The 26,587-nt window shown below is 49.4% G+C and overlaps 1 protein-coding gene across 2 annotated transcripts in view; it reads left to right on the forward strand.

Moving 5' to 3' along the window:
* rxrgb (retinoid X receptor, gamma b) overlaps positions 1 to 26,587 on the forward strand; it is an 85,060-nt gene that overhangs the window by 15,299 nt on the left and 43,174 nt on the right. For both annotated transcript variants that reach the window (XM_056278042.1, XM_056278043.1), the window contains exons 2-3: positions 18,571 to 18,809; positions 25,698 to 25,845. In XM_056278042.1, the coding sequence (XP_056134017.1) occupies positions 18,571 to 18,809; positions 25,698 to 25,845 (387 nt within the window). The remainder of the gene's footprint in view (positions 1 to 18,570; positions 18,810 to 25,697; positions 25,846 to 26,587) is intronic.

The following is a 26,587-nucleotide window of genomic DNA, read 5'->3' on the forward strand; positions in this document are numbered from 1 at the left end:
TTCAATAAACTTAAACACTTTTATTTTGGTAGGTTTTTATTTCACAGTTCTGCTTCCAGTGTGGGAAGATGGCGGTGCAAATTCACGTTTGCGGCGCCCTCATCCAGTACCGTCCATGCAGGGTCTTTGTTGGCATCTGCGTCTAAGTTTGTCTTCGTTTGATGGCTGGGAGAGCTGGCGCTGGATCAGCTGGGAGAGCTTGGTTTGCTGCGTCCTGTGGGCCTGGAGACCACGGCCCTGCCTGGAGCTGTGCCCGAAGAGGAAACACCAAGAGTGCTCTGACAGGACAAGGAAGCAGGGCTGGCTAAGCTAACTGCTAGCCCATGCAGACTGGCAGTTCCAATAACACCGAGGGCAGTCTGGCGGCGGCCTCGCCTAGCCTTGACTGTGTTTTGGTGTTGTCGTGTGGAGTGTTGGGAGGTGTGTCGAAGGTGTCTGGCCGGGAGAGCTGGCGTTGGATCGGCTGAGGGAGCTTGGTGTGTCCTGTGGGCCCAGGGACCACGGCCCTGACCGGAGCTGCATACGGGGAGGAGACAGTGAGGGTGGTCTGACAGGCCGTGGAAGCGAGGCAGGCTAAGCTAACTGCTAGCCCATGCAGACAGGCAGTTCCGACCGTCATTCTGGCTGGCGTTCGTTCTCCTGAACAGTGATTTTTTTGTTTGTTTTGTTTAGTATGTGTGTTAGTTTGGATATATGTGTTAGTTCTTGTAGCTTTTGGATGTGTGTTTGTCTTTGTGTTGCACTGCTGTTGTCTGCGGGAAATGATGTGTCGTTTCATTTCATGTGCGTAAGTGCATGAAATGAAATGACAAAGTGTTTCTGATTCTTCTTCTGATTCTGAAGCAGTAAGAGCTGGTGTGATAGGAACAAGACAAGAACTGGTCTGGTAGGAACAAGACAAGAACTGGTCTGGTAGGAACAAGACAAGAACTGGTCTGGTAGGAACAAGACAAGAACTGGTCTGGTAGGAACAAGACAAGAACTGGTCTGGTAGGAACAAGACAAGAACTGGTCTGGTAGGAACAAGACAAGAACTGGTCTGGTAGGAAAAAGATAAAAACTGGTCTGGTAGGAACAAGACAAGAACTGGTCTGGTAGGAAAAAGACCAGAACTGGTCTGGTAGGAACAAGACAAGGCTGCTGCTGTCCACTGCCGTACTTTGTGTTAAAAGCACTAATGTTGTGAATCAGCGAGGGCTCCTGGGCAAGCTGTCAGGTGACAAAACAAAAATTGAAAAGACATTTTTTTCCTTATCCTCTCTTCCCTCTCTATTTGTCACTCAACACCTCTCCCTTCCTCTCCCCTCCCCTCCCATCTCTCGCTGTGTTTGTGTCTGCTGTCACCCACTGTCGTCGCTGTCTAATGTTGTTTCTCTTCCTTCCTGTCTTTGGACAAGTGTGGGAGTTGTTGGTGTGAGCACGCTCACACATGGACTGTTGTTAGCCCATTATCTGGCTTTACTACGTGTGTGTGTGTATGTGTGTGTGTGTGTGTGTGTGTGTGTATTTTGCATGCTTGTGACTTGTGCACGTGTGTGTGCGTGTGTGTGTGCATGTGTGTGTGTTGTGCATGCTTGTGACCTGTGCACATATGTATGTGTTTGTTGTGCACGCTTGTGACTGGTGCACACATGTGTGTGTGCCGTGCATGCTTGTTACTTGTACACATACGTGTGTGTTGTGCATGCTTGTGACTTTGCACGTGTGTGTGTTGTGCATGCTTGTTACTTGTACACGTGTGTGTGTGTGTGTGTTTGTGTGTGTGTGTTTTTGAATGCTTGTGACTTGTACACAAGTGTGTACGTGTGTATGTGTATGCCTGTGTGTGTGTGGGTGTGTGTGTATGTGTATGTACACGCACAATCAGTATAGCAAAGACTCGTTATTCTTTTCTCTTGTGTGCTAGAGCAAAGTGTGTGTTATGCTTTTGTAAAAATAAAAACAAAAACAACAAAATAAAAACAAAACAAAACAATAGCCCCTCAGAAAATGATTCAGAAGAAGAAGAAACACTGACCATTGAGGATTGAGACATAGCAGTTCCCATCCTGTGTTGTTGGTCCTGGTGTACAGTATACAGGACTGTTAATCCATGAGTTTCCTGCATGCATGCAAGGAGATCTGCAGGTCCCTGGTCCAGTACCTTCCTGCATCCATGCTGGGAGATCTGCAGGTCCCTGGTCCAGCATGTTCCTTGCTCAGGCTAGAGCAGCACTTCTGACATGCATGCTGGGAGATCTGCAGGTCCCTGGTCCAGTACCTTCCTGCATGCATGCTGGGAGATCTGCAGGTCCCTGGTCCAGTACCTTCCTGCATGCATGCTGGGAGATCTGCATTTCCCTGGTCCAGCATGCTCCTCGCTCAGGCTAGAGCAGCACTTCTGACATGCATGCTGGGAGATCTGCAGGTCCCTGGTCCAGCATGTTCCTCGCTCAGGGCAGAGCAGCACTTCTGACATAGCTGCGATTAAATCCATAATGCTCTGATGCTGATGGAAAAAAGAAGCAGACTTTTTAAAGACCCGGGTGAATAGTAAGAGTATTGGCTAAATACAACAAAAAGATAAGTAAACAAGCGGCTCATGCGCTTCAAAATGATCAGGTGACTCCGCCGACTCTCTGCCTCTGTCTCCTGTCTGCTGAATCCTCATGTAAAACAGCCAGTAATGGTTGTTTTGTTTTATTTTACAGCATATCTCTCTCTCTCTCTCTCTCTCTCTCTCTCTCTCTCTCTCTCTCTCTCTCTCTCTCTCTCTCTCTCTCTCTCTCTCTCTCTTTCTCTCTCTCTCTCTCTCTCCCCCCCCCCCAGCATCATATGTTTTACTGCATAGTTACTTGATTGTGACCAGGTCCGTGTTGCTGTGTGGGGCTTCCTTGTTCAGACCTGTTCACTAGCTGAGGGGCCAGGATCACATGAATGATGTGTATGTTATGTATGTGTGTGTGTGTGTGTGTGTGTGTGTGTGTGTGTGTGTGTGTGTGTGTGTGTGTGTGTTGCGTGTGTGTGTGTGTTGTGCATGCTTGTGGCTTGTGCACATATGGGTTTGTATGTGTGTGTGTGTGTGTGTGTGTGTGTGTGTGTGTGTGTGTGTGTGTGTGTGTGTGTGTCAGTACTAGCAGACTAATGGAAACTTCAAACACTTGCCTCTTTTTGACCCGGCTGGCTCACTGTACCCTGCACCCATGACAGGCTGCTTCTAGGAAGCAGAAGGGGGTTGACTCAGCAGATGCAACCACATGGGTGGGGGTGGGGGTGGGGTGGGACGGTGGGGTACTTTGGTTTGTTTTAGCCTTGTCACTCCCCCTCCTGCTGTTTGTTTGTCCTCCCAGTACGGCTCGGTCAGCCTGTCCTGTCCACCGCGTGAGGCGGGACCCTGGCTTGTGTCAAGTCAGATTTATTTATTTGTTTGTTTGTTTGTTTGTTTGTTTATTTTAAACCGTCATCTCCGTCAGCGTCAAAAAACAAGAATGCAGAAGGCCAGTCTCTTTATCGGTGGCCTGCTCGTCATGGATGTTGTAGTTGAGCATAGAAGCATCTTTGACTGACACGTGTGTGTTGGTGGGACGGACGGTTTTTTTCTGCAACGTGTCATTTATGTTGTCAGCAGGGCGAGCGAGACGAGCCTAAGGGCACAGAGAGAGAGACACACACACAGAGAGAGAGAGAGAGAGAGAGAGAGAGAGAGAGAGAGAGAGAGAGAGAGAGCGAGAGAGAGAGAGAGAGAGCGAGAGAGAGAGAGCGAGCAAGGGATGGAAGAGCAGAAAGAAGAAGCAGAGTAAAGACCGGAGGTGCGAGAGGGGAAGGGCCGGGTGTCTCTTCAGGGCGAGTGAGGTTTATTACAGGACAGATTTATTGGAGGACAGATTTGGGGTCAGCGGCGTCGAGCCGGTCTCTTTGTGGTGTCCGCCGCGTGCTGTGTGAGGAAGGAAACTATTCTTGTGTTTTACAGTTTGGAAGGACGGAGGAATGCTGCAGAAAGTGCTGTGTGTTGTTGTTGTTTGGGGTTTTGGGGGGTTTCTACGCAGTTTCTCAGTTTGAACCCGTGTCGGGATCTGACCTTACTCGCTTCTCCCAGTTTTAGTCCAAAAAAAGACGTAGGCACATGCTAACGCCTCCTCCGAGAGTTTCCGAAAATAGCTTTGGTTAGTTTGCCACTCATGGGCCAGGGGACAGGAGTGTTGTTCTTGCCGAGCGTCCTTCCTCTTCCTCTTCCACGCTGCGGATACATGCGGGACAGAGGGCCTTTCTCTCGGCACGGTTTAATGTCCTCAGCCCGCCATGAAGACCAGGCGCTGCTGGCCACGTCATGTGAGTGTCAGGGAGTAGGAGCCGTGCTGCCGCGGGGCAAGACCGTCCTCCACTCCTCCATCCGTTCGTCCATCCGTCTGTTCTCCATCCATCCATTCATCTGTTAATCCATCCATCCACCCATCCATCCATCCATCCATCCATCCGTCTCTTCCCCTGGCTCTGTCCCCACTCGCGCAGCCTCCCCCCTTCTGGACAGCTGGCCTGCCGGGCTGCGGAGACTTACTGAGGATAAGAGGCTTTGGTGACACAAATGATCAGACATCAACCTCATTTAGCAAAGAAACGAGTGTTTGAGGAGTAGTGAGCTCTTGTGTGTGTGTGTGTGTGTGTGTGTGTGTGTGTGTGTGTGTGTGTTGGAGAGTTTGTGCTTCTATCCGATGGACAAGGGGCTGTGTGTTTGTGGTGAGAGCTGCAGTTTGTATTTTGAGTGCATGTGTGCGTGTGTGCGTGCATGCGTGTGTGTATGCACGCGTATGTGTGTGCGTGTGTGTATGAGTGTGTGTGCGTATGTGTGTGCGTGTGTGTGTGAGTGTGTGTGCGTGTGTGTATGAGTGCGTGCATGCGTGTGTGTGTGCGTGTGTGAGTGTGTGCGTGTGTGTGTTTGAGTGTGTGTGCGTGTGTGTGCGTGTGAGTGTGTGTGCGTGTGTGTGTGTGTATGAGTGTGCGTGCATGCGTTTGTGTGTGTGTGCGTGTGTGTGTGTGTATATGAGTGTGTGTGTGTGTGAAGAGGGCCCGTGGCCAGTGCTAGTGAGTCGGTTTGGCAGAGAAGAGATCTCTTAATTACATGTCCGCTGCATTTAATGAGCTCCACGGGACATCTCTCTGATTGCTGCTGGATGCGTTATGCTTTCTGTCACTTGACCACAGTCTCTCTCTCTCTCTCTCTCTCTCTCTCGCTCTCTCTCTCTCTCTCTCTCTCTCTCTCTCTCTCTCTCTCTCTCTCTCTCTCTCTCTCTCTCTCTCTCTCTCTCTCTTGCTCTCTCACTGTCTCTCTCTCTCATTCATTCTCTGTCTCTCACTCTATCTCTGTCTCTCACTCACTCACTGTCTCGCTCTCTCTCTCTCTCATTCACTCTCTTGCTCTCTCTCTCTCACTCCTTATCTCTGTCTCTCTTTCACTCACTGTCTCGCTCTCTCACTCACTCTACTGGTCTCGCTCTGTCTCTCTCATTCACTCTCGCTCTATCTCTCACGCTTTATGTCTGTCTCTCACTCATTCTCCTGCTCATTCTCTCTGTCTCTCTCTCACTCACTCTACTGCTCTCTCTCTGTCTCTCTCTGTCTCTCTCACTCACTCTCTTGCTCTCTCTCCGTCTCTCTCACTCACTCTACTGGTCTCGCTCTGTCTCTCTCTCATTCTCTCTCATTCACTCTTGCTCTCTCACGCTTCATGTCTGTCTCTCACTCATTCTCCTGCTCATTCTCTCTGTCTCTCTCACTCACTCTCTTGCTCTCTCTGTCTCTCACTCACTCACTCACTCTACTGCTCTCTCTCTCTCTTGCTCTCTCACCCCCCCTTCTGTCTGTATGTGCCTCTCTCTCTTGCTCTCTCGCACTCACTCTCCGTCTCACTCATTCATTCACTGACAAACACACACATGCACAAGCTGCTACAAATGGATGATACATGCACACACACATGCACATTTGAGTACACACAAACACACACATGCTCACGCGAGCATGAACGCAGACACATAATTTGTGAATTTACACAAAAAAACAAAAAAAACACCCAAAACAAACCCACTGGCATGCACATGCACACAAACACCAACATAGCAGTTCTGCAGACATCCCAACACACACACACGCAGGAATACTATGACACACACACGGACTAACAGATCAATGCACGTGCTGGGGATTTGCCTCTCTCTACAGTGGGGGTAATCTGACAGATATGGGGGCTGAAGGAGGCGGATCTACCACTCCCCCCCTAACCCACATGCCCAGTCCGCCTCCCGCCCCCCCCCACACACACACACACTGCTGCGAGCTGTGCAGACAGCAGGTATTATTAGTTAGTGGGCCGTGGGCTTATTGAATTACCAGTGGAAGGCTCCTCCGTCCAGCCAGTGCCCTGTAATTACCATGAAGGATTTAAAGGGTTTGTGATGTGTTCTGATTTTTTTCCAAACCAGTTGATCGCTGAGTTAATAAGATACTTACTTCTGTGGCTGTGAACCCAGTCTGCTCTGTGATACCGTTGCTGGATTACGTCCTGATACAGCTAATTTGATGATCATCTAATGATGAGCTCCATGGGTGTCGCCATACAGCACTCTCTGGTGCTTCTTCTTTCTCGTGGTCCTCCACACTTGACTTATACTTTTTTTTTTCCTTTGGGGATTTTCCCCTTTTTTCTCCTCATTTGTACCCGTCCAATTACCCCACTCTTCCGGTCGCTGCTCCACCCCCTCTGCCGATCCGGGGAGGGCTGCAGGCTACCACATGCCTCCTCCCATACACATGGAGTCGCCAGCCGTTTCTTTTCACCTGACAGTGAGGAGTTTCGCCAGGGGGGCATAGCGCGTAGGAGGATCACGCTATTCCCCCCAAGTTCCCCCTCCCCGAACAGGTGCCCTGACCGACCAGAGGAGGCGCTAGTGCAGCGACCAGGACACATACCCACATCCGGCTTACCACTCGCAGATACGGCCAATCCACTCTGTGTATAACTGTAGTACACTGACTTCCGGTTTCTACTGCAGCGGTCATACCAGTTTCCTGTTTGTCGGCGTGTGCTGTTGACAATGGCGTATTTTTCGCGATGCCTGCAAGATTTACCATGGAGAAATGTCAACCACATGCACACAACTGTCCACACACTTTCACCTGCACCCACCAGCAAATGGGGAAGGTGTGTGGACAGTTGTGTGCATGTGGTTGACATTTATCCATGGTAAATCTTGCAGGCATCGCGAAAAATATGCCATCGTCAATCGCACACGCCAACAACCAGGAAGCTGGTATGACTGCTGCAATCGAAACCGGAAGTCAGCGTACTACAGTTATGCACAGAGTGGATTGTGTCTGTAGGGATGCCCGACCAAGCTGGAGGTAACACGGGGATTCGAACCTATTTGAAATATCGGTAACACTTTATTATGGGGAACATAAAAAAACTTAATTACTAGTGAATTAGTAATGATCAAGATGTCACTTTAGTATGGGGAACATATTCTAAGTAACAAAAACTTAATTTACAGTAATTTAACACTATTAACACTTGTAGTTTTGTGTTTTGTTATGTAAGAACAGACCATATTCATTAAGTGTTAGTAAGGGAGAATAACTCTTCTTGTGGTACTACCACATTATAAAGTCCATACTAAGCAAAGCATATTGAGATGGTACTACTAATAAGCAATAATTCTGAGGTTATAGAGGGAAAACTCATAGTTAATGGCTTACTGGTTGTATAATAAGGCCATGCAGAATAAGGCATTAATGAGTACGTAATAATGACCAATTAAGAGCCAATATGTTGCTAATTTGCATGCTAATAAGCACCTAATTAATGGTGACTACGTTCCCCATACTAAAGTGTTACCGAAATATCCATATGTCGTGTACGCTGTGGTAATTTGATGATGCTTGTATGAAATAATCGTTAATCTGTGATTTCTTTATAGTTTTTTTACATTTTATTGTTTGAACAGCGTCCTGCCCGGCTGCCTAGACACAAATATAGAGTGTTGACTGTACAGAAAGACTGATGTATGTCGTCTACACTCCATTAGGTGCCGTGCACTACGCCTTTGCTATCTGGCGTCCTTTTGTCCTTGCAGTGTGTCAGTCAGTATATACTGAGGAATCCCTCAGCTGTTGAAATGTCTCTGACCAAATGTCACCGGGACAAATTCCCGCGCATTTACTGCTCTCGACGGCTTGCAGCACTTCTGATCAAGTGTTAATGCCCCGCGGTTGTTTGGTGGCACTACTTTCTCTTGCAGTGTTTTCTGGAATTGATAAGTGCAGCCCTGCACCACTGACTGGGAAAGTGTTGAACTTGGCTCAGGTGTTTGGCAACAGTCGACCTTTGAGTCTTGACATCAGGGGTCAAAGGTGAACCTGTCTGTTTTCTCTTTTTTTTTAAAAGATTAGTATTTGGCTTTTTTATAAGACAGCGACAGTGGAGGCAGACAGGAAATGAGGGAGAGGGTAGACATGCACAAAGGTCGCCGACTGGATTCGAACAGGCAACGGTTGCGACCATGTGGCATAAGCTGTTGTAGTGGACTTATGGCCATAATTCACCATAGCTTGTTTGTGTAACCGAGCTTATTTCCGCCCGCTGCGGGATTCGATCAGGGGGTTGTACTACACAACGAGGCGACATCGCTAACCGCTCGACTAGAGGGGGGCGACCCTTTGCCGCCCGGCTAGCGAGTCTTTTAGTAGGTTACAGTTGTATTAAGTTGACACGTTCACTTTAAGGGCTCAGGCTGTAGCCATGGTAACGGAGCGCCATGTGGTGGAGGCGGGGTTGTGGAATGAAACGTAAACGACACGCGTTCGGTTCGTGCAGTCAAAGAGAAGCTGTTCTCTGTTTTGTCCCAGCTTCCACACTGTTGACCCCGACGTTTATCTGCTGGACGTTTCCAGAGACAGCTCTTCATGAACATGAGGACTAATGCAGTTTCTCTGGAGTTCTGGGAGTCGTCAGCCTCGGCTTGGTTCGCCTAGCCGGAAGCACAGTTCGCGTTGCGGGAAATCACCGCGGTCGGCCCTCGGGAGTTCAACATCAGCCGGAGTAGTGAGCCTCCTCAAAAATCCTAAATACGAGACACTCAAGGCTCACCTGTTGAACACTGTTGAACTTTCTGACGCCAGCCAGCTCTTCTCTCTACAAGGCCTCGGTGACGGTAAGCCGTCTGAATTTATGGACAGGATGCTGGATCTCCTCGGAGAGCACAAGCCCGACTTCCTCTTGTCCAGCTGTTTCTGCGACAGCTGCCTTCTCAGGTACAGGCTGCTTTAGCCAACACCGCCATCACTGACTCGTGCTCTGGTCGAGGAGGCTGACAAGTTCTTCCTGGCTGGCCAACAGCACTGCGCGGCCGCGTTTTCCTGCCCAGACATTTTCATCACTGCCTGGAGACACAACAGCCGCCGCCGCCGCAGCTCCTTAACGGTGGTGGGACCCCGGTCTGTGTTTTTACCATGCGAGGTTCGGACCCAAGGCCAATTTTTCCGATCTCCATGCGGTTTTCAATGTGGCGGGAAATGCTGGGGCCGGCGCTCAGTAGTGGCCATGAGTGTCGGCCGAACTGGGCTGCTGTTCATCCAAGACATCGTCTCCGGACAGCAGTTCTTATGCGACACGGGCGCGCAGAGGAGCATCCTGCTCGCATTAAGAGTAGACATCCTGTCCTGCGGACGGTCAATCCCTGTGGCACTAATGAAAAGGCAGGAGGTGGAGCTGGAGGTGGCAGAGATGAAGATGATAAGATTTTCATTGGGAGTGATGAAGAAGGACAGGATTAGGAACGAGTATATAAGAGGGACAGCTCAAGTTGGATGGTTTGGAGACAAAGCAAGAGAGGCAAGATTGAGATGGCTTGGAGATGTGTGGAGGAGAGATGCTGGGTATATTGGGAGAAGGATACTGAATATGAAGCTGCCAGGAAAGAAGAAAAGAGGAAGGCCAAAGAGGACATTTATGGATGTGGTGAGGGAAGACATGCAGGTGGCTGGTGTGACAGAGGAAGACGCAGAGGACAGGAAGAGATGGAAACGGATGATCCGCTGGGGCGACCCCTAACGGGAGCAGCTGAAAGTAGTACTAGTAGGGTAAAGTTTGGCCTCAAATGGAGAGAGGAGATGCTGGCGACCAAGGCAATGGAAAGAAGAACTGGAGTTGTTACCCGGGTGCTGCAGCTGCCCACTGCTCCTATACAATAGGCTGGGTTAAATGCAGAGAACAAATTCGTTGTAAAAATACAATTCGTACCTCCGGCTTGGTCGGGCGTCCCTACAGACACAATTGGCCGTGTCTGCGGGTGGGAAGCCGGATGTGGCTATGTGTCCTGGTCTCTGCACTAGCGCCTCCTCTGGTTGGTCGGGACGCCCGTTTAGGGGGGAGGGGGAACTGGGGGGAATAGTGTGATCCTCCCACGCGCTACGTCCCCCTGGTGAAACTCCTCACTGTCAGGTGAAAAGAAGCGGCTGGCGACTCCACATGTATCGGAGGAGGCATGTGGTAGTCTGCAGCCCTCCCCGGATCGGCAGAGGGGGTGGAGCAGCGACCGGGACGACTCGGAGAGTGGGATAATTGGCTGGGTACAACTGGGGAGAAATGGGGGGGGTATCCCCCCCCCCCAAAAAAAACAGCAACAGATGGCTTGATCAGAAACTGACATAGCTGACATACAGAGGTCAGCCTGTATCTCTTCGGTAGTTATCCTTGGTTCTTCTTCTATCCTTCAGTTCAATGTAGTCGATTTTTTTCCTCTTGCGGCCTTACCCAGGGGGTTGGCAACAGATCAATTGACCTTAAACGTCTTTTAATAATATTTGTAACTGTTGACACAGGAACATCAAGCTGCTGGGAGATGGTTGTATCATTTACCATGCTTGTCTATGATTTTCTTTCTGATCTCCTCAGGCAGCGCTCTCCTTTGCTTTCTCTGGTCCATGTTCAGTGTCTACCCAGTCTCACGGCAGGCTGTGAAATTGTCACGACATTTACATGTACATGGAGACTAATTTTGCTTTTTTTTCGTGACTCTCAGCACGACTTTCAAATTCGCTGGTGATCATGGGTAGGTTAACGTAGCCTTCCGCTATTGAAACTAACCCTAACCCTAACAGTTAATCACGGCATTTTGTCCTTGTTTTTATTTCTTTATTTTAATTTCATCAGTCCGGTGGGCGGGCCGGACAGGATCCGTTGCATATTGACCTGTGGATTTTAAAGACATCTTTAACATTTCTCGCCACAAAAACAGGGAAGTGTCCTTGATACCTCAACAATGTGACAGGCTAGTGTTACGCCCATCCGTTTTCATTATTTCTCCTTCGATTCTGGGAAATCCCGCTTTTTTTCGGTCGGTTTCAATAGCGGAAGGCTACGTTAGCCTACCCATGATCCTCAACGAGTTTGAAAGTCGTGCTGAGTGTCACGAAAAAAAGAAGGGAAAATTTGTGTCCATGTACACGAAATCAATAGATTAAATGTCGTGACTATTTCACGAACTGCCGTGAGAACTGCCGTGAGACTGGGCTGTCAGTGTGTTGCACCCGATGATACCAAACAACACAGTAACTACTTTTCTCCGTTTAAATAGCCTGAATAACTGATTACAAGGTTGGAGACATCTGTGATACTAATTAAAGAAACTAATTAGTGTGTCATAATCCAGACTTTTCTAAGGGGTACCAACAAATGTGTCCAGGCCATTTTAGAATATCTTTGTAGAATAAGCAATAATTAATCTCTTTTCACAGCTTCTTTGCTTTATTATATGACATACCAAAGCCGCGCAAGTATACATGACAAAATAGCTTTTGGTTTCGTCACTTTTCAGGAGGAATGAAGCATTCTTTCAATGAGCCGCAAGGGTACCAACAAATCTGAGCACGTCTGTATTCCAGAGCCTTCTGTGTAAAGAGGTGATTTACATAGAATAGCGATGGAGGTAGGTCATCAAAGGATAGCCTCTCATTAGCCTCTCTGGGCCGAGTTATGCTTCCTCTGGTGAGCTCACTGGCTTCCTTCCACAGTCACACTTCCTCACAAAAAAGCATCCTCACCTTGACCACCATTCCCTGTTAGGAATCCCACCAGCTAACCAACTGGCTGTGTTTTCCTTTTCTATTCTCTTCTCTCGGTCTGCCCCGCAGCCTCAGGGCCTTTCATTTCTGGACAGTGGGCAAGAACGCAAGAGTCAGCACACAGCTTTGTCGGAACCCCCCCCCACACACACACACACACACTAGTACGTTTGTTTGTTGTGGACATGATGTAGGACAACATTCTCAAGTTTATCAGGGTGTTGTCGACCCTGCAAGATTTCTGTGAGACCAAGATCTGTTCGCAAGAACCAGGGATTTGAGATATTATCTTAGAGGTTATTGAGGGAAGCAAAAAGAAAAAAATCATGTTAAATCAAGAGTCGTTCAGCAGAGTGCAGACTCCGACCTCTCGTTCGAGTTGCCAGTTCTCTTTGCTAGAGCAGTGGGTGTGCTGGATGTATGCATTAGGGCTAATGTGAAACATTGATTTTCACTTCTCGCCTGGTCCAGCAGATATGCTTATCAATCATATTAACTGTTATTCCGCCGTTCGTAACACTGAAAGAATCTTGCAAATCGTTGCATTGGTCCTAATGGTGAATTGAAACGTCATCGTCAAGGCTAAGAGGGTGTCAGGATGGTGTACTAATTAGTGACACCGTCCTTCATCTGGAGGGCTGAGGTTCAGTTCCTGTGCTGTAATGCTTGTGAGCAAGATGTATTACCTTCTATTTTTTCCTATGGATGTGATGACCACTCGTAAATTATCCTTCCACTCCAACACAACAAGCGTGTGTCGTCCTGAGCAGAGTCGAGAATGCAGCCACTCGCCCTGCAATGTCTCAAAAGTGGCTGACCCTCCAGCCGAGTTGCCCATCACTGGGAAGTAAATTGACTTCTGGCAGCCATACACCAGAGAGGCAAATTCTAACCTTTTGTTCAAATCCTAGCCTCTCTGTCCTGCTGCTTTCTACCGTGTCATTTTCCCATTGTGCACATTGAACCACTTTTAATATCTCCGCCAAGCTGTAGCTCAACCAGCGCTGCTCTCCATCGCTGCCCGCTCTGAGTCAACCCTGCGCATGCGCGACGCACACCTACGGTTGCGTCAGATCGGGCAGAGACCGCATCAGAACCAAAACATTCAGTATTCGGGTGTGAGCCTTGAAAGTAAACGAGAAGTCCGTCGTGTTTCGCAAGCCAGCAAATCCCTCACTTGATCTCAGCACAGGAGAACTGGAGGAACTGGATGAACCAAAAATAATTCACCTTCTTCACCTCGCCGTCACGCGGAAGTGCCACAGTCTCCAATGTTTAAAGTCTGCTATAAAAATACAGTTTAGTAGGATTAATCAGTCACAGCAGGAAACCATCTCAGTAGCTGCAATAACACATTTCCAATGGCTGAGGTATGTTTGTTTACGGGGCGCGGAAGCGGGGCAGGCTAGGCTAACTGCTAGCCCACGGCCCTGCCCGAGAGGAAAGACCGAGGCGGTCTGGCGGCGGCCTCGCCTGGCGTGGACTGTGCAGTGTTTGTGTCTGCGTCTGCGTTTGTGTCGTCGTGTGGAGTGCGGGGAGGTGTGTTGAAGGTGTCTGGCTGGAGAGGTGGTGTTGGATCGGCTGGGGGAGCCTGATCTGCCGCATCCGGTGGGCCCAGGGACCACGGCCCTTGCCTGGAGTTGCGCCTGAGGGGCAGACACCGCGGGCGGTCTGCCGGGACGCGGAGGCGGGGCCTGCTAGGCTAACTCTAGTCCATGCAGAGCGGCCGTTCCGACAGTCATCCTGGTTGGCGTTCGCTCCCTGGATGGTGGAGTTTTTGGACTGTGTTGCACTGGGTGGACTATGTTGTTGGCTTTGTGTTGGGTTTTTTCTTCTTTGTTCTCTCTGTTTTTGTATATTTTTGGTGTTGTTGTTTTTGGGGATTTTTGGATGTGTGTTGTTGTCTTTTGTGTTGCACCGCTGTGGGCTGGGGGGAACGGAATTTTGTTTGTTTTGTGTACGTGGTACATAAGACGAAATGACAAATACATCGTTCCGGATTCCTGATTCATGTGAAGGTTGTCGAGGACGCTGCACATCCACAGACTGACTGGCAAATTTATCAGGTAGATTTTTTTAAGCTTGAGTGCTGCATATTAACAACCCCCCCTCCCCCCTGTCCATGTGTGTATGTACTATTTCCCTTCTGGTAGGTGAAAATAGGGTTTGCTGCCAGGTACGAATACTGGAGGAGTGGAGATCTGTACTCTAGTGAGTGCACTCCTGAGTTCATAAGTTTAGTTGTGGTCAGAACAATTAGGAACATGTTTGTAGGTATTTTCAAATTGGCCCTTTTACCTGCTGTTCAGAATGGCCCTCGAAGGAGTTTGAACACACACGGTGAGGCGGTCGTTCACAGAATCAGCAGTCTTGGTTCGTTGGATCCAAGATGCATTCTAAAGAGTCGAGTCAGAAGGTTCCTGCTTCGGGTGTGGGAAGATGGCGGCGTGAATTCATTTTTCTGGCGGCCTCACCCAGTACCAGCTATGCAGTGTGTTTGTCCACGTCTGCATTTCAGTTTTGTCTTGGTTTGATGGCTGGAAGAGCTGGTGCTGGATCGGCTGGGAGAGCGTGGGGGTTCTGACAGGACGCGGAAGTGGGGCAGGCTATGCTAACTGCTAGCCCATGCAGACCGGTAGTTCTGATAACGCTGAGGGGGGTCTGGCGGCGGCCTTGCCTGGCGTTGACTGTGGTGTGTTTGGTGTCGCCATGTGGCGTGTGAGGGGGTGTGTCGAGGGTGTCCGGCTGGGAGAGCTGACGTTAGACCGGCTGGGAGGGCTTGGTCTGCAGCGTCCGGTGGGCCCCAAGGACCACGGCCCCTGCCTGGAGCTGCGCCCGAGGAGGAAGCACCGAGGTCGGCCTGACAGGACGCGGAAGTGGGGCAGGCTATGCTAACTGCTAGCCCATGCAGACCGGCAGTTCCGACAGTCATCCTGGCTGGCGTTCGTTCCCTTGGGACAGAGAATTTTTTTGTTTTGCTTTGTTTTGTCTGGATATGTGTGTTAGTTTGGACGTGTGTGTTCATGTAGTTCTTGGATGTGTGTTTTTGTCTTTGTGTTGCACAGTTGTGGGCTGGGGGAAACCACGTTTCGTTTCATTTCGTGTGCGCAAATGCATGAAATTAAACGACAAATAAAGTGTTCCCGATTCCTGATTGCTGAGAGTATTGCAGTAATTTTCAGATCTCGGTGATCCGGTAGCAGTTGGCACAGGAGTTTTAGTAGCCTTGATCCCACACTGGAGACTTTCCCCTATTGCAGTAAACATCCAGACAAAGTGGCAGGGCTCTCTGAAGGCATGACAGTGCCTCAGGATAAGAAAGTCTCCTAATCGGTCAGTTCTTTGAGACAGACAGGGGAAGGCCCTGTTACATGTTGGCCTGCCAGGGAAAGCTCATGTAGGGCAGGAGAGAGTGGAGGCAAGTGAGAAGGGGGTGGAGGCTATAGTTTTCATGCTAAACAGGAAGTTGCACAACATCTGTTCTCTGGCATACTCAGGGAGCGAATGGCCAGCTGTGTGTGTGTGTGTGTGTGTGTGTGTGTGTGTGTGTGTGTGTGTGTGTGTGTGTGTGTGTGTGTGTGTGTGTGTGCAAAAACGTCTACATCCAGTTAGACTATGTGACATTCCTCCCCGTCTCCCAATTCCTCGAAGTCATAAAAGGGTATTTTTTTTGGACGGGTGCTTAGTATGGTCTCATAATTTAGAAATGTTCCATTTCTCTGTTCTGCGCCCGTGTTTATCCCACTTAGATCCAGAGGAAGAGAGACTACTGGGGGACTTAATCGCTGTCAAAGGCTTGTAGATCATAATAATGTCAGAAATACTTTGAAGAATTTTCTCAAGCGCTACTGATGAGCTTTGGACTAAATCCGTTTCGACAGACGTGGATGTCACGGCCTTCCACGTGTTTCCTCTTTCCCCCGCATCTCCTGCTTTCCCCTGTCTCTCCCTGTGTGTGTGTGTGTGGTGTGGGCGTGGCTTCCTTCCTTGGCACTCTCCGGCTCCCTTCTGATTGGCTTATTCACCTCACCTGCCCAGCTTGCACACCTGCCTTCCATCAACTCATTTTAAGGTCTGCTCCGGCTCTCCAGCCCCTCGTCCCCGGATCGTTCTGTCAGCCGCGGTGGTAGTCTCTCCTCATTCAGTTAGTCTTCGTCATGTTCGAGTTACCTGTATCTTCCGTGTCTCCTTGTGCTTCCGAGGTCACTACTCTGCGGTTCCCCTGCCTCCCTGCCCGCTTATCCTCTGCCGGCCCCGTCCGTCTGTGCTGCTCAGCTCAACTTTGCCATCTACCATTCAGCTCAGCCATCCGCCATCGCCCCTCTTTCTGCGCGGCGTGCCGTTCTCCTTCTCCTTTATTCCTCCCCTCTTACGTCACTTCCGTTGTCTGCGACTGTGTTTGGGTCCGCCTGTACTGTTCGTAACAGGCGGTGTCATCTGAGACAGCAACATAATGAGGCAAATTAGCCTGTGGCACAGGACTGGAAGTCATGCTAGAAATGAACAGGTATACCGATGAAGGGTGCATATATGATTTACAACTAACAGGACATCTTTCCAAGGGAAGCAAGTACTACAACTTATCTAAGCGGCCTAACTACTACTTGATAGTACCCTCAGTGTTTGTAGTTGAGTTTCCAGCATCTCCTGCGTACACATAGGCACTGGAAACTTGCCGAACTTTAAGTTAAACGCCAGTTCAAGGAAGTAAAGCATGAGTCGTCCGGGTGGCGTAGCGGTCTGTTCCGTTGCCTACCAACACAGGGATCGCCGGTTCGAATCCCCGTGTTACCTCCGGCTTGGTCGGGCGTCCCTACAGACACAATTGGACGTGTCTGCGGGTGGGAATCCGGATGTGGTTATGTGTCCTGGTTGCTGCACTAGCGCCTCTTCTGGTCGGTCGGTCGGGGCGCCTGTTGGGGGTGGGGGGAAAGATAGCGTGATCCTCCCACGCACTACGTCCTGCTGGTGAAACTCCTCACTGTCAGGTGAAAAGAAGCGGCTGGTGACTCCACATGTATGGGAGGAGGCATGTGGTAGTCTGCAGCCCTCCCCTGATCAGCAGAGGGGGTGGAGCAGCGACCGGGACGGCTCGGAAAATAGACTAATTGGCCAAGTACAATTGGGAGAAAAAGGGGGGAAATCCCCCCAAAAAGGAAGTTAAGCATTTCAGTGTCACAAACCAAAGGGTTTTAGGAAAACAACCAGAAGAGTGAAAGATGGCGTCCCTGTTTGCGTGTCAGTGTGCAGCGGTGCTTCTGCAGGGGCTCAGGCCCCCACCCCTAGGACACATGTGACGTGACATTTAACTGAGACCAGCAGCTCTGAGCCCTGTGTCAATATCTGTGTGTGTGTGTGTGTGTGTGTGTGTGTGTGTGCATGTGTGTATGTGGTGTGTCTTTTAGCATGTGGGTTTGCAAGTGTGCGCGTTCATGTATCCCCGTGCACGTGTGCATGCTTGTGCGTTTTTGGAGTCCGGATCCGTCTAAGACCAGCTGAAGTAATCCAAGGATGTACGCCCTCTTTTGGGATGTTTTAATGTTTGCTAGGAAACGTAGTTGTGTAGTTTGAAGCACAAACTCAAATTTTCTCGTCTGACAGCCTGTGGAACATTTATACATGCTTGAAAATACAAAACGTGTGTGTGTGTGTGTGTGTGTGTGTGTGTGCATATGGATGTGCACCTGCATACATGGTTGTGCTTGGATGAATGACTGCCTTTGCAGTATTTTTGTGGCGATGATGAACGTGCTCGCAGCAGGTCCTCCCTGCTGATTGACAGCTCTCGTAAATAGGTCATCTGTGGAAATGCCAGCCTGTCAGGTTGCATCAGCGCGTACAAAGCAAAGTCAGCGCTCCGTGCCAAAAAATTGTGGCGATTTTGTGTGTGTTTCATTTTGTGTCAGGTCTCTGTATGTATGTCAGAAGCAGCATCGGGTCCATGTTCAAATTCACAAACCTTTCTCTTCCTAGCAAGGGAAGTATGCAGACACGAGGAGTTTGACTCTGTCGGATTCTCACATCAAAACACTCGAGTCCATGGCAGAGGAATTGAAAGTAAAATGAGTGACAATGACAGCGTTTAAGTTTGGTAGGCAAAGGACCAAAAAAAGTGGGGAAGTTGTCATAAGCTGTAGGTCAGGGGTGCCCAACTCCAGGCCTCGAAGGCCGCAGTGTCTGCAGGTATTTGTTGCAGCCATGCACTACACCACCTGATTTAACTAATTCCTTTCCCTCCTTGGTCCAACAGGTGAGCTAATTAGTTCAATCAAGTGTAGTGCATGGCTGCAACAAATACCTGCAGACACTGCGGCCCTCGAGGCCTGGAGTTGGGCACCCCTGATGTATGGGGTGATGTGTGTTGTTGCACTTTGTCTGTGGCCTGTGTAAGTTGTGGCTCGACAGCATTTGCTCCCTCGCCATCATGTTTGTTCATTTCTCTTCAACGTCCTTCTCTTGTCGCTTCTCCCCTCACAGACTCCTCAGGGCCAATGAGCACACCCCACAGCCACCCCCCTCCCATGGGCGGCATGGTGGGCCATCCCTCGGTCATTAGCACCTCCAGGCCCCTGCCATCCCCCATGTCCGGCCTGGGCTCGCCCCCGATGAACGGCCTGGCTTCACCTTACTCCGTCATCACCTCCTCGCTTGGCTCGCCCTCCGTATCGCTGCCCTCCACGCCTGCCATGAACTTTGGATCGCTCAGCAGTCCACAGGTGAGATGGGTGTGTGTGTGTGTGTGTGTCTGTAGGCATTAGATCACGACAGACACTACTTTTGAGTTGAAGTTCCAGGTTTTCTGGCTTAACCCTTGTTTTTTCTTACGTCTTGGTACAGCTACGAGTTTGCGGTGGTATAGTCTTATTTCCGATCAAACGCCGCCTGCTGGACGCTGTCAGACATGTTAGGCTGGTAGTGACAGATGTGGAATACTCCAAACAAGATCCCTCACGGTTCCTCAAGTCAACATCTGCATCAGCTCATGCGAAACAACGCCTGTGTGTGTTTTTATTAGAAACATGCCAGTCGACACCCATCTTCTTTTGTCTGCGGTCTCTCCGGCACTTCAGACTCAACATAACAAGCTAGTAATCTTTCGCAGTTCTACTTTTGGCACGCCTATCCGTGTTAAACTGCCAACACATGTACTTTGGTTGAATATTTTTATGCCTTTCATGCTCGCAAGCTCCAGGGGGAGACGGGAGGCTGAAGGTTGGCCATGTCCAATCTGTTTGGCTGGCCTACATACCCCAAGCTTTCCTCTCCTCCCCTCGCCTCGCTGTGACCTTTAAACTTCTCGCCCTAAAGGTCAAACCTGAGTGGTATGTTACTGCGCTGTCATGCAAGGGGACTTAATATGTCCAACTATTAACCCTCTAAAGCCCTGCCCGGGCAACTGAAAGAGAGAACAACCCCCCCCCCCATTACCCCTATTTGTCCTCTTTCTCCCATCTCGCTTACCCTCCCTCTGTTTCGGCATCTCCTTCATCTTTCACTCTCGAAGACTCTCTTTCGCCATCTACTTTCTTCTCAACCCCCCCATACCTGCCTCTTTCTTTTTTGCTCTTTCTTTCTCATCCTCCCTTCCCCAGTGGCTTCTCCTTTTATTGACCCATCTAGGTTACTATAAGAGGGTTGTTCACAATAATAACAACAACCTGGTTTCTCCATACCAGAGCCCTCAGGGTACATCTTTTTTAAACTGCGATAAACAATAAAAAAAGAAAAAACAACCCACAAGCCTGCCACCAAATGACTGCTGGGATGCACTCCAGTATTCCCACGACCCCGGCTGGGATAAGCAGCTTGGATAATGGATGGATGGATGGAAGAGTGTTCTTTTCACTGCCGGGCTCGGTGGACTACCATCAATAGCCAACTTAGCTGTCAAGTCAAGTCAATTCTATGTGTATAGCCCAGTATCACAAATTACAAATGTGCCTCAGTGGGCTTCACAGCAACACAACATCCTGTCCTTAGACCCTCGCATCGGATAAGGAACAGCTCCCTAAAAAATCCTTTAACAGGGGGAAAAAAATAGGAAGAAACCTCAGGGACAGCAGAGGAGGATGTCTCTCCCAAGATGGACAACGTGCAATGGATCTTGTGTTTACACAATTTACACAATACAACATTGAAAGAGGATAACAGGATTATAGTGGAATTATAAAATATACGAAGAATATGATGAGGAGGATGCCAAGCAGTGTCCAGGTGGCGACCACCGTCACCATGGAGACCTGGGAGGAGAACAGACTGCCCATGCACACAGGGGAGACTCGCATCACACCATTCACACACACACAGAAAGAGAAAGGAGAAGACATCATTCAGAGAGAGAGAGAAAAGACATGTGAGAGAAGAGAACAGTTTGTAATAGTCAATAATATATACTCTATGATCTCATCGGCAGAACAGTGGTTGGTAAATTCAATGAGACAGAAACCGACCCGCCATGCAGTCCAGGTTGTGAAGCACTGAGCTTAAATGCAACTCATTGTAGTTTAAGGCAAAAAGATGAGTTTTAAGTTTAGATTTAAAAGACTCAACAGCCTCTGCAAAAGACTGATGGTCTGACGGTAGCAGGCAGGTTATTCCACAAGAAAGGGGCCTGATAGGAAAAGGCCCTGCCACCAGCTGACTTCTTTTAACTGTGGGTACACACAGGAACCCTGTATTTTGAGAACGGAGAGCTTGAGATGGAATGTACGGTTTAAGGAGATCAGACAAGTATGATAGGGCCAGCCCATTTAGGATTTTTTTTAAACATTTTTTTTTTAATTTCCCCCCCTTTTTCTCCCCATTTGTATCTGGCCAATTACCCCTCTCTTCCGAGCCGTCCCGATCTCTGTTCCACCCCCTCTGCCGATCCGGGGAGGGCTGAAGACTACCACATGCCTCCTCTGATACATGCGGAGTCGCCAGCTGCTTTTTTTCACCTGACTGAAGAGTTTTGCCAGGGGGACATAGCGCGTGGGAGGATCACACTATTCCCCCAGTCCCCCACCCCCCGAACAGGCGCCCCGGCCAACCAGAGGTTCTAGTGCAGCGAGCAGGATACATACCCACATCTGGCTTCCTACCCGCAGACACAGCCAATTGTGTCTGTAGGGATGCCCGACCAAGCCGGAGGTAACACGGGGATTTGAATCGGCGATCCCTGTGTTGGTAGGCAACGGAATAGACCGCTACGCTACCCAGACGCTCTAAAATTATTCATTTGAGTATGATCATATGTGAAGCTGAGTATCATCAGCATAGCAATGGAAATTTAATCCATGACTGCATATAATTTGGCCAACAGGAGAAATAAAAAGAGAGAACGGTAGAGGGCCAAGAACTGAGCCCTGAGGTACACCATATTTAACATCAGAGAATCGATGTACTATTATTACAGCAGACACACTGTGTTCTTCCAGACAAGTAGGATTTAAGCCAAGAGAGAGATAAGCCAGAGACATCAAAATTACATTTTATTCTGTCTAATAGTATACAGTGATCAATGGCATCAAAGGCTGCACTGAGGTCCAGTAGTAGAAGTACAGAAGTTGAATCAGAGTCCATAGTAAGTAGAAGATTGTTAACCACTCTGGTCAGAGCTGTTCCAGTGGAGTGACAGGCCCTGAAAGACGATAGAAAAGATTAATATAGATAGTTTTCTTCTAGTTGAGCCGAAGGTTGTTGATAAACAACTCTCTTTAGTACTTTAGAAAAGAATGAAAGACTAGAGTCTGGTCGATAGTTATTAAGAGAGCCTGGATCAGTTGCGGTTTTTTTAAGTAGAGGTTCAACCACAGCTGTCTTAAAACTGCTGGGAACAATGCCAGTAGTATGTGATACATTAACATTGTCTAGCATTGTAGGTTCCAGGAAATGCCAGAGGTCTTTAAAAAGTTTTGCTGGTAAAGGTTCAAGTAGGCAAGCAGTTGGTTTAGAAGCTGACATGAGCTTAGTCAGAGTATAATTTTGAACTATCTGAAGACTTTTTAGTACTAGCATGTGGCAGACCTGAAAACAGAACATTACAGTAATCAAGTCTGGATGAAACAAATGCATGTATTAGAGTCTGCATCAGCCATGGACAGGAAAGACCGAACTTTAGGTATGTTATGCAAGTGAAAAAAGGCAGTTTTGGTGATTTCTTTTAATGTGCTTATCAAAGGAAAGGCTGGGCTCAAACCTAACGCCAAGATGTTTGGCTGCCACACTTTGTGAAACCACTGAGTTGTTGATTTTTATGGTTACTTGATCAAGCTGGTGTCTGTGTCTAGCAGGGCCAACGACCAGCGTCTCGGTTTTATCCGAATTTAAAAGCAGAAAGTTTATTGATATCCAATTTTCCTCAACTGTTCTCTTCCAGTGGACCATTGAAACGACGACAAGGCCGGCAAGGCTTAGTGCTCTCACCCCACTCACACACACACACACACACACACACACACACACACACACAGAGTCAGTGAGTGCACCATAGGCTGGGTCGTTGCCAGCCCTCGAGGGCAGAGCGAGCGATGATTCGCATTGCTTCGCTGATAGTATGGATCTCTACATCCAGGGACGCTCTGGGTTAATATGGCTGGCAAGAGTCTCCTCCGTTCTCTGACAGAGGCCCAATACCACCGGCTGGGGCAGCTTCAGTTCACTGTGTCACTTAGAGCGCCTCGTGCTTGGTTTACGGCTGAACCGAAGTTCATGTGAATTAAGTGGTTCCAGCCGGTACTCCCGGCCCATTACAGGGATTTGCGCGGTACACTGTTTTCAAACCATGTGTTTATAACTAATGTATGAAGCATCAATAATGGATATTCAGTGCTTGCAGCCCTCCTCGCTGCACACGATACGTCACGTGCTTGAATCTGTGTCAGACAGACTTCCGTTTGGAGCTCGGGTACTAAGAATGTGTGCCGGCGTGTTAATTCTATATGGACACACTGAGGATGGAACGGCCCCTCTCCAGCAAAAGAGCTAGCAATGGGTTGCCTCAGTGGCGTCGTAGGGGGGGGGTGTACCAGGGCCCAGAATGGGGGGGGGGCCTCGGGAAGCCTGGAATTAAACGTTTGTTTTGGTTTGCAAATCTTTATTTCTAACTACTTAGTGTCATAACTTCAGTTAAAATTGGCTCAATCCCTCGGCCGATGGACTTAAACAAAACAGTTGAGGCTCTCTGAGGCCCCTCTCACCCCTCTCTGAGACCCCTCTCGCCGCTCTCTGAGACCCCTCTCGCCGCTCTCTGAGACCCCTCTCGCCGCTCTCTGAGACCCCTCTCGCCGCTCTCTGAGACCCCTCTCACCCCTTACAGAAGGTGCAAAATGGTTCAGTCCGCCCCTCACGAGCATCTCCCAGCGCAGCTCATCTAGTCCTGCCGCGAGTGACTGCTGGTACAAGCACGAGCACGGGGTCCTGTCTGTGCTGTGTCTGTAAATAACGTACAGCACGCTAGAACCCAAAACGTGATGCGTGAGAGACAGAAGAGGAAAGGGGCCCACAGAGGCTGCTTCTGTACAGAGCCCAGAATGTTGCGCTACACCCCTGGGTTGAATCATTTTAACCGTGACTGTCTGCCCAGGAGGTAGTTAGTCATTAGGAAAGGCAGCGTAGAGAGGGAAGAAGAAAGTGAAGATTCTGCAGACGTGTGCAATGGCGGAAACCGAATCACCGAGAAAAACGGCAGGATAGTGAGAGTGCGATCTTTTCTTAGGCCGCCTGTCCTCCGCTAGAAGGTCAGAGCCGCGCATACCTGGGTCCTGGGTGCCTTCAGAGAGCCGAGAGCCGAGTTCTGCTCATAAATAAACGATAGGGGGAGAGCCCGGGGTGACTGACCTATATGCTGCGGAGCATCAAATATATAGGACAACGGGGTCCTTTGTAGGTGAACATTGTTGTGCTGAGATGGAGCATGAACATGTGCATAAAAACAAACAAACCGGCGAACACAAACAAACAATCGCATGTGCAAGCGCACACATTCCATCTGCTGTGCGATCAGCGGGTGAGAGACAAACTGCGAGACGACGGGAAGAGAGGAAGAAGGGGGGAGACCAGAGTGTGAGCAGGTGTGTAGAAATATATATGTATATTCTTGTGTGTTTTCGTGTGTGTGTGTGGGTGTGTGTGTGGTGGTCTGCCTCAGAGGTAACGTTGAAATGTGCTTAATTCAGTTGCACATTTCAACGTTCCCTCTGAGGCAGACCACCACACACACACGAATAGACACACATGAATACACACACACGAATACACACAAGAACACACACGCACACACAAACACACACAGACATGAATACACACACAAACACGCACACACATGAATACACATGCACACACGAATACACATGAATACGCACGCACACACATGCACACGAATACACACGCACAGACGAACACACACACACACATGAATACACACGAACACACACATGAATACGCACGCACACACATGCACACGAATACACACATGCACAGACGAACACACACACATGAATACACATGAATACACACAAACATGAATACACAAGCACACACGAACACACACGAATACACACACAAATACACAAACACACACAAGTTTGTGCAGCTATCCTTATTAGGACATTGCATTAAATTCCATTCATTGTGGATAGGCTACCCCAAACCCTACCCCTAACCCAACCCTACCCCAAACCCTACCCCTATCCCTACCCCAAACCCTACCCCAAACCTTATCCCTATCCATAACCCTAACCCTACCCCTCACCCTACCCCTAACTCTAGCCCTACCCCTAGCCGTAACCCGAACCCTAACCCTACCCCTAGCCATAACCCGAACCCTAACCCTACCCCTAGCCGTAACCCGAACCCTAACCCTACCCCTAACCATAACCCGAACCCTACCCCTAGCCGTAACCCGAACCCTAACCCTACCCCTAGCCATAACCCGAACCCTAACCCTTGCCCTAACCCTAGCCCTAACCCTAACCCTAACCCACCCCAACCTCAATTCACACCTTACCCTTTACCTTAACCTTAACCAGGACGTCAGAAATGACGTTTTAACTCACTAGGACCTCAGTAGGACCTCACTAGGACCGGGCTTTGGTCCCCATGAGGACTACTGGTGCCAACAAGTTAGTGTTTATACTGGAAAAGGTCTGCAAAAGCTAACACACACACACACACATATATCTGTGAGCGACCTCTGTTGGTGGAAGCTGAGAATTGCACCTCTACATGTGAGCGACCCTGAGCTCTTCCCTTACGCCTCCTCCCGTCAAACTAACATTGAAACATCTGCAAGACGCAGAGAACACCGCCCCTCCCTTTAGCCAGGCATGTGATCCCCCCGCCTCAGAGACTTACACAATAACATACACGCAGGGGGATGAGACAAGAGAAATGCGCGGAAGTAAAAGAGGTGAGAAAATAGAGGAAGAGATAGAGAGGGAGAGAGAGATAGACAGAGAGAGAGCGAGACGCAACTGAGTGACACTCTTATTCATACTTCCCCTTATTTCCCCTTCATCTTCTATTCTGTTCAATTCCCCCCCCTCTCTCTCTCTGTCTCTCTGTCTCTCTCCCAAACCCATCCCCACCATCCCGGCCACCCTCTTCCCGGCTGCCATCCTCAGATGAACTCCATGAACAGCAGTGTCAGTAGCTCTGAGGACATCAAGCCACCGCCAGGTTTGCAGAACTACGGGAACATCAACTACCAGTGCACCAGCCCCGGAGGAATGTCCAAGCACATCTGCGCCATCTGCGGGGACCGCTCCTCAGGTAAGGGGCGGCACTTGAGACCAAAGTTCAAGATGAATTAAGACATGAGGGCGTCCAGGTGGTGTAGCGGTCTATTCCATTGCCTATTAACACGGCGATCGCCGGTTCGAATCCTCGTGTAACGTCCGGCTTGGTCGGGCATCCCTACAGACACAGTTGGCCGTGTCTGCGGGTCCCAGACAGCATCCGGATGTGGGTCACTTCAGGCAATGATGCGGCACTGATGGCCTTCTTCTGGCCCTAACAAAATGCATGTGAGCCTGAAGTGGCCCACATGTATAACAGCAAATATGGCCCAAATATGCCAAATCACATGTGGGCCTTTTTTGGCAAAGATGCGGTGTTCTCGGCACCATGTCATCTGGATGTGACCCTGAAGTGGCCCGTGTGGTAAATGGTGAATATGGCCCAAATATCACAAAACAAATATGGGCCACCTCTGGCAAATATGTGGCACATCCGACATTGCTGTGGCTTGGTTCTGGCCCAGATCTGGCAGACAGGAGCGGACCGCTCAAATGTCACCATGTGGGCCGGGTGAAGCATCGGGTGTGGGACGGGTCCGAGCCACAGCAATTTTGCTATCTGGGGTGGGAAGCCGGATGTGGGTATGTGTCCTGCTCGCCGCACTAGCGCCTCCTCTGGTCCAAGTGGTGCCGGCAGTTGTAATCCTGTATGCACCGTGCGCTATTAGCCAGTGACGTTAACACCAATCATTGACCTTTGAATGTATTTACATCGA

Source organism: Lampris incognitus, chromosome 3, assembly GCF_029633865.1.
Source record: "Lampris incognitus isolate fLamInc1 chromosome 3, fLamInc1.hap2, whole genome shotgun sequence".
NCBI lineage: Eukaryota > Metazoa > Chordata > Actinopteri > Lampriformes > Lampridae > Lampris > Lampris incognitus.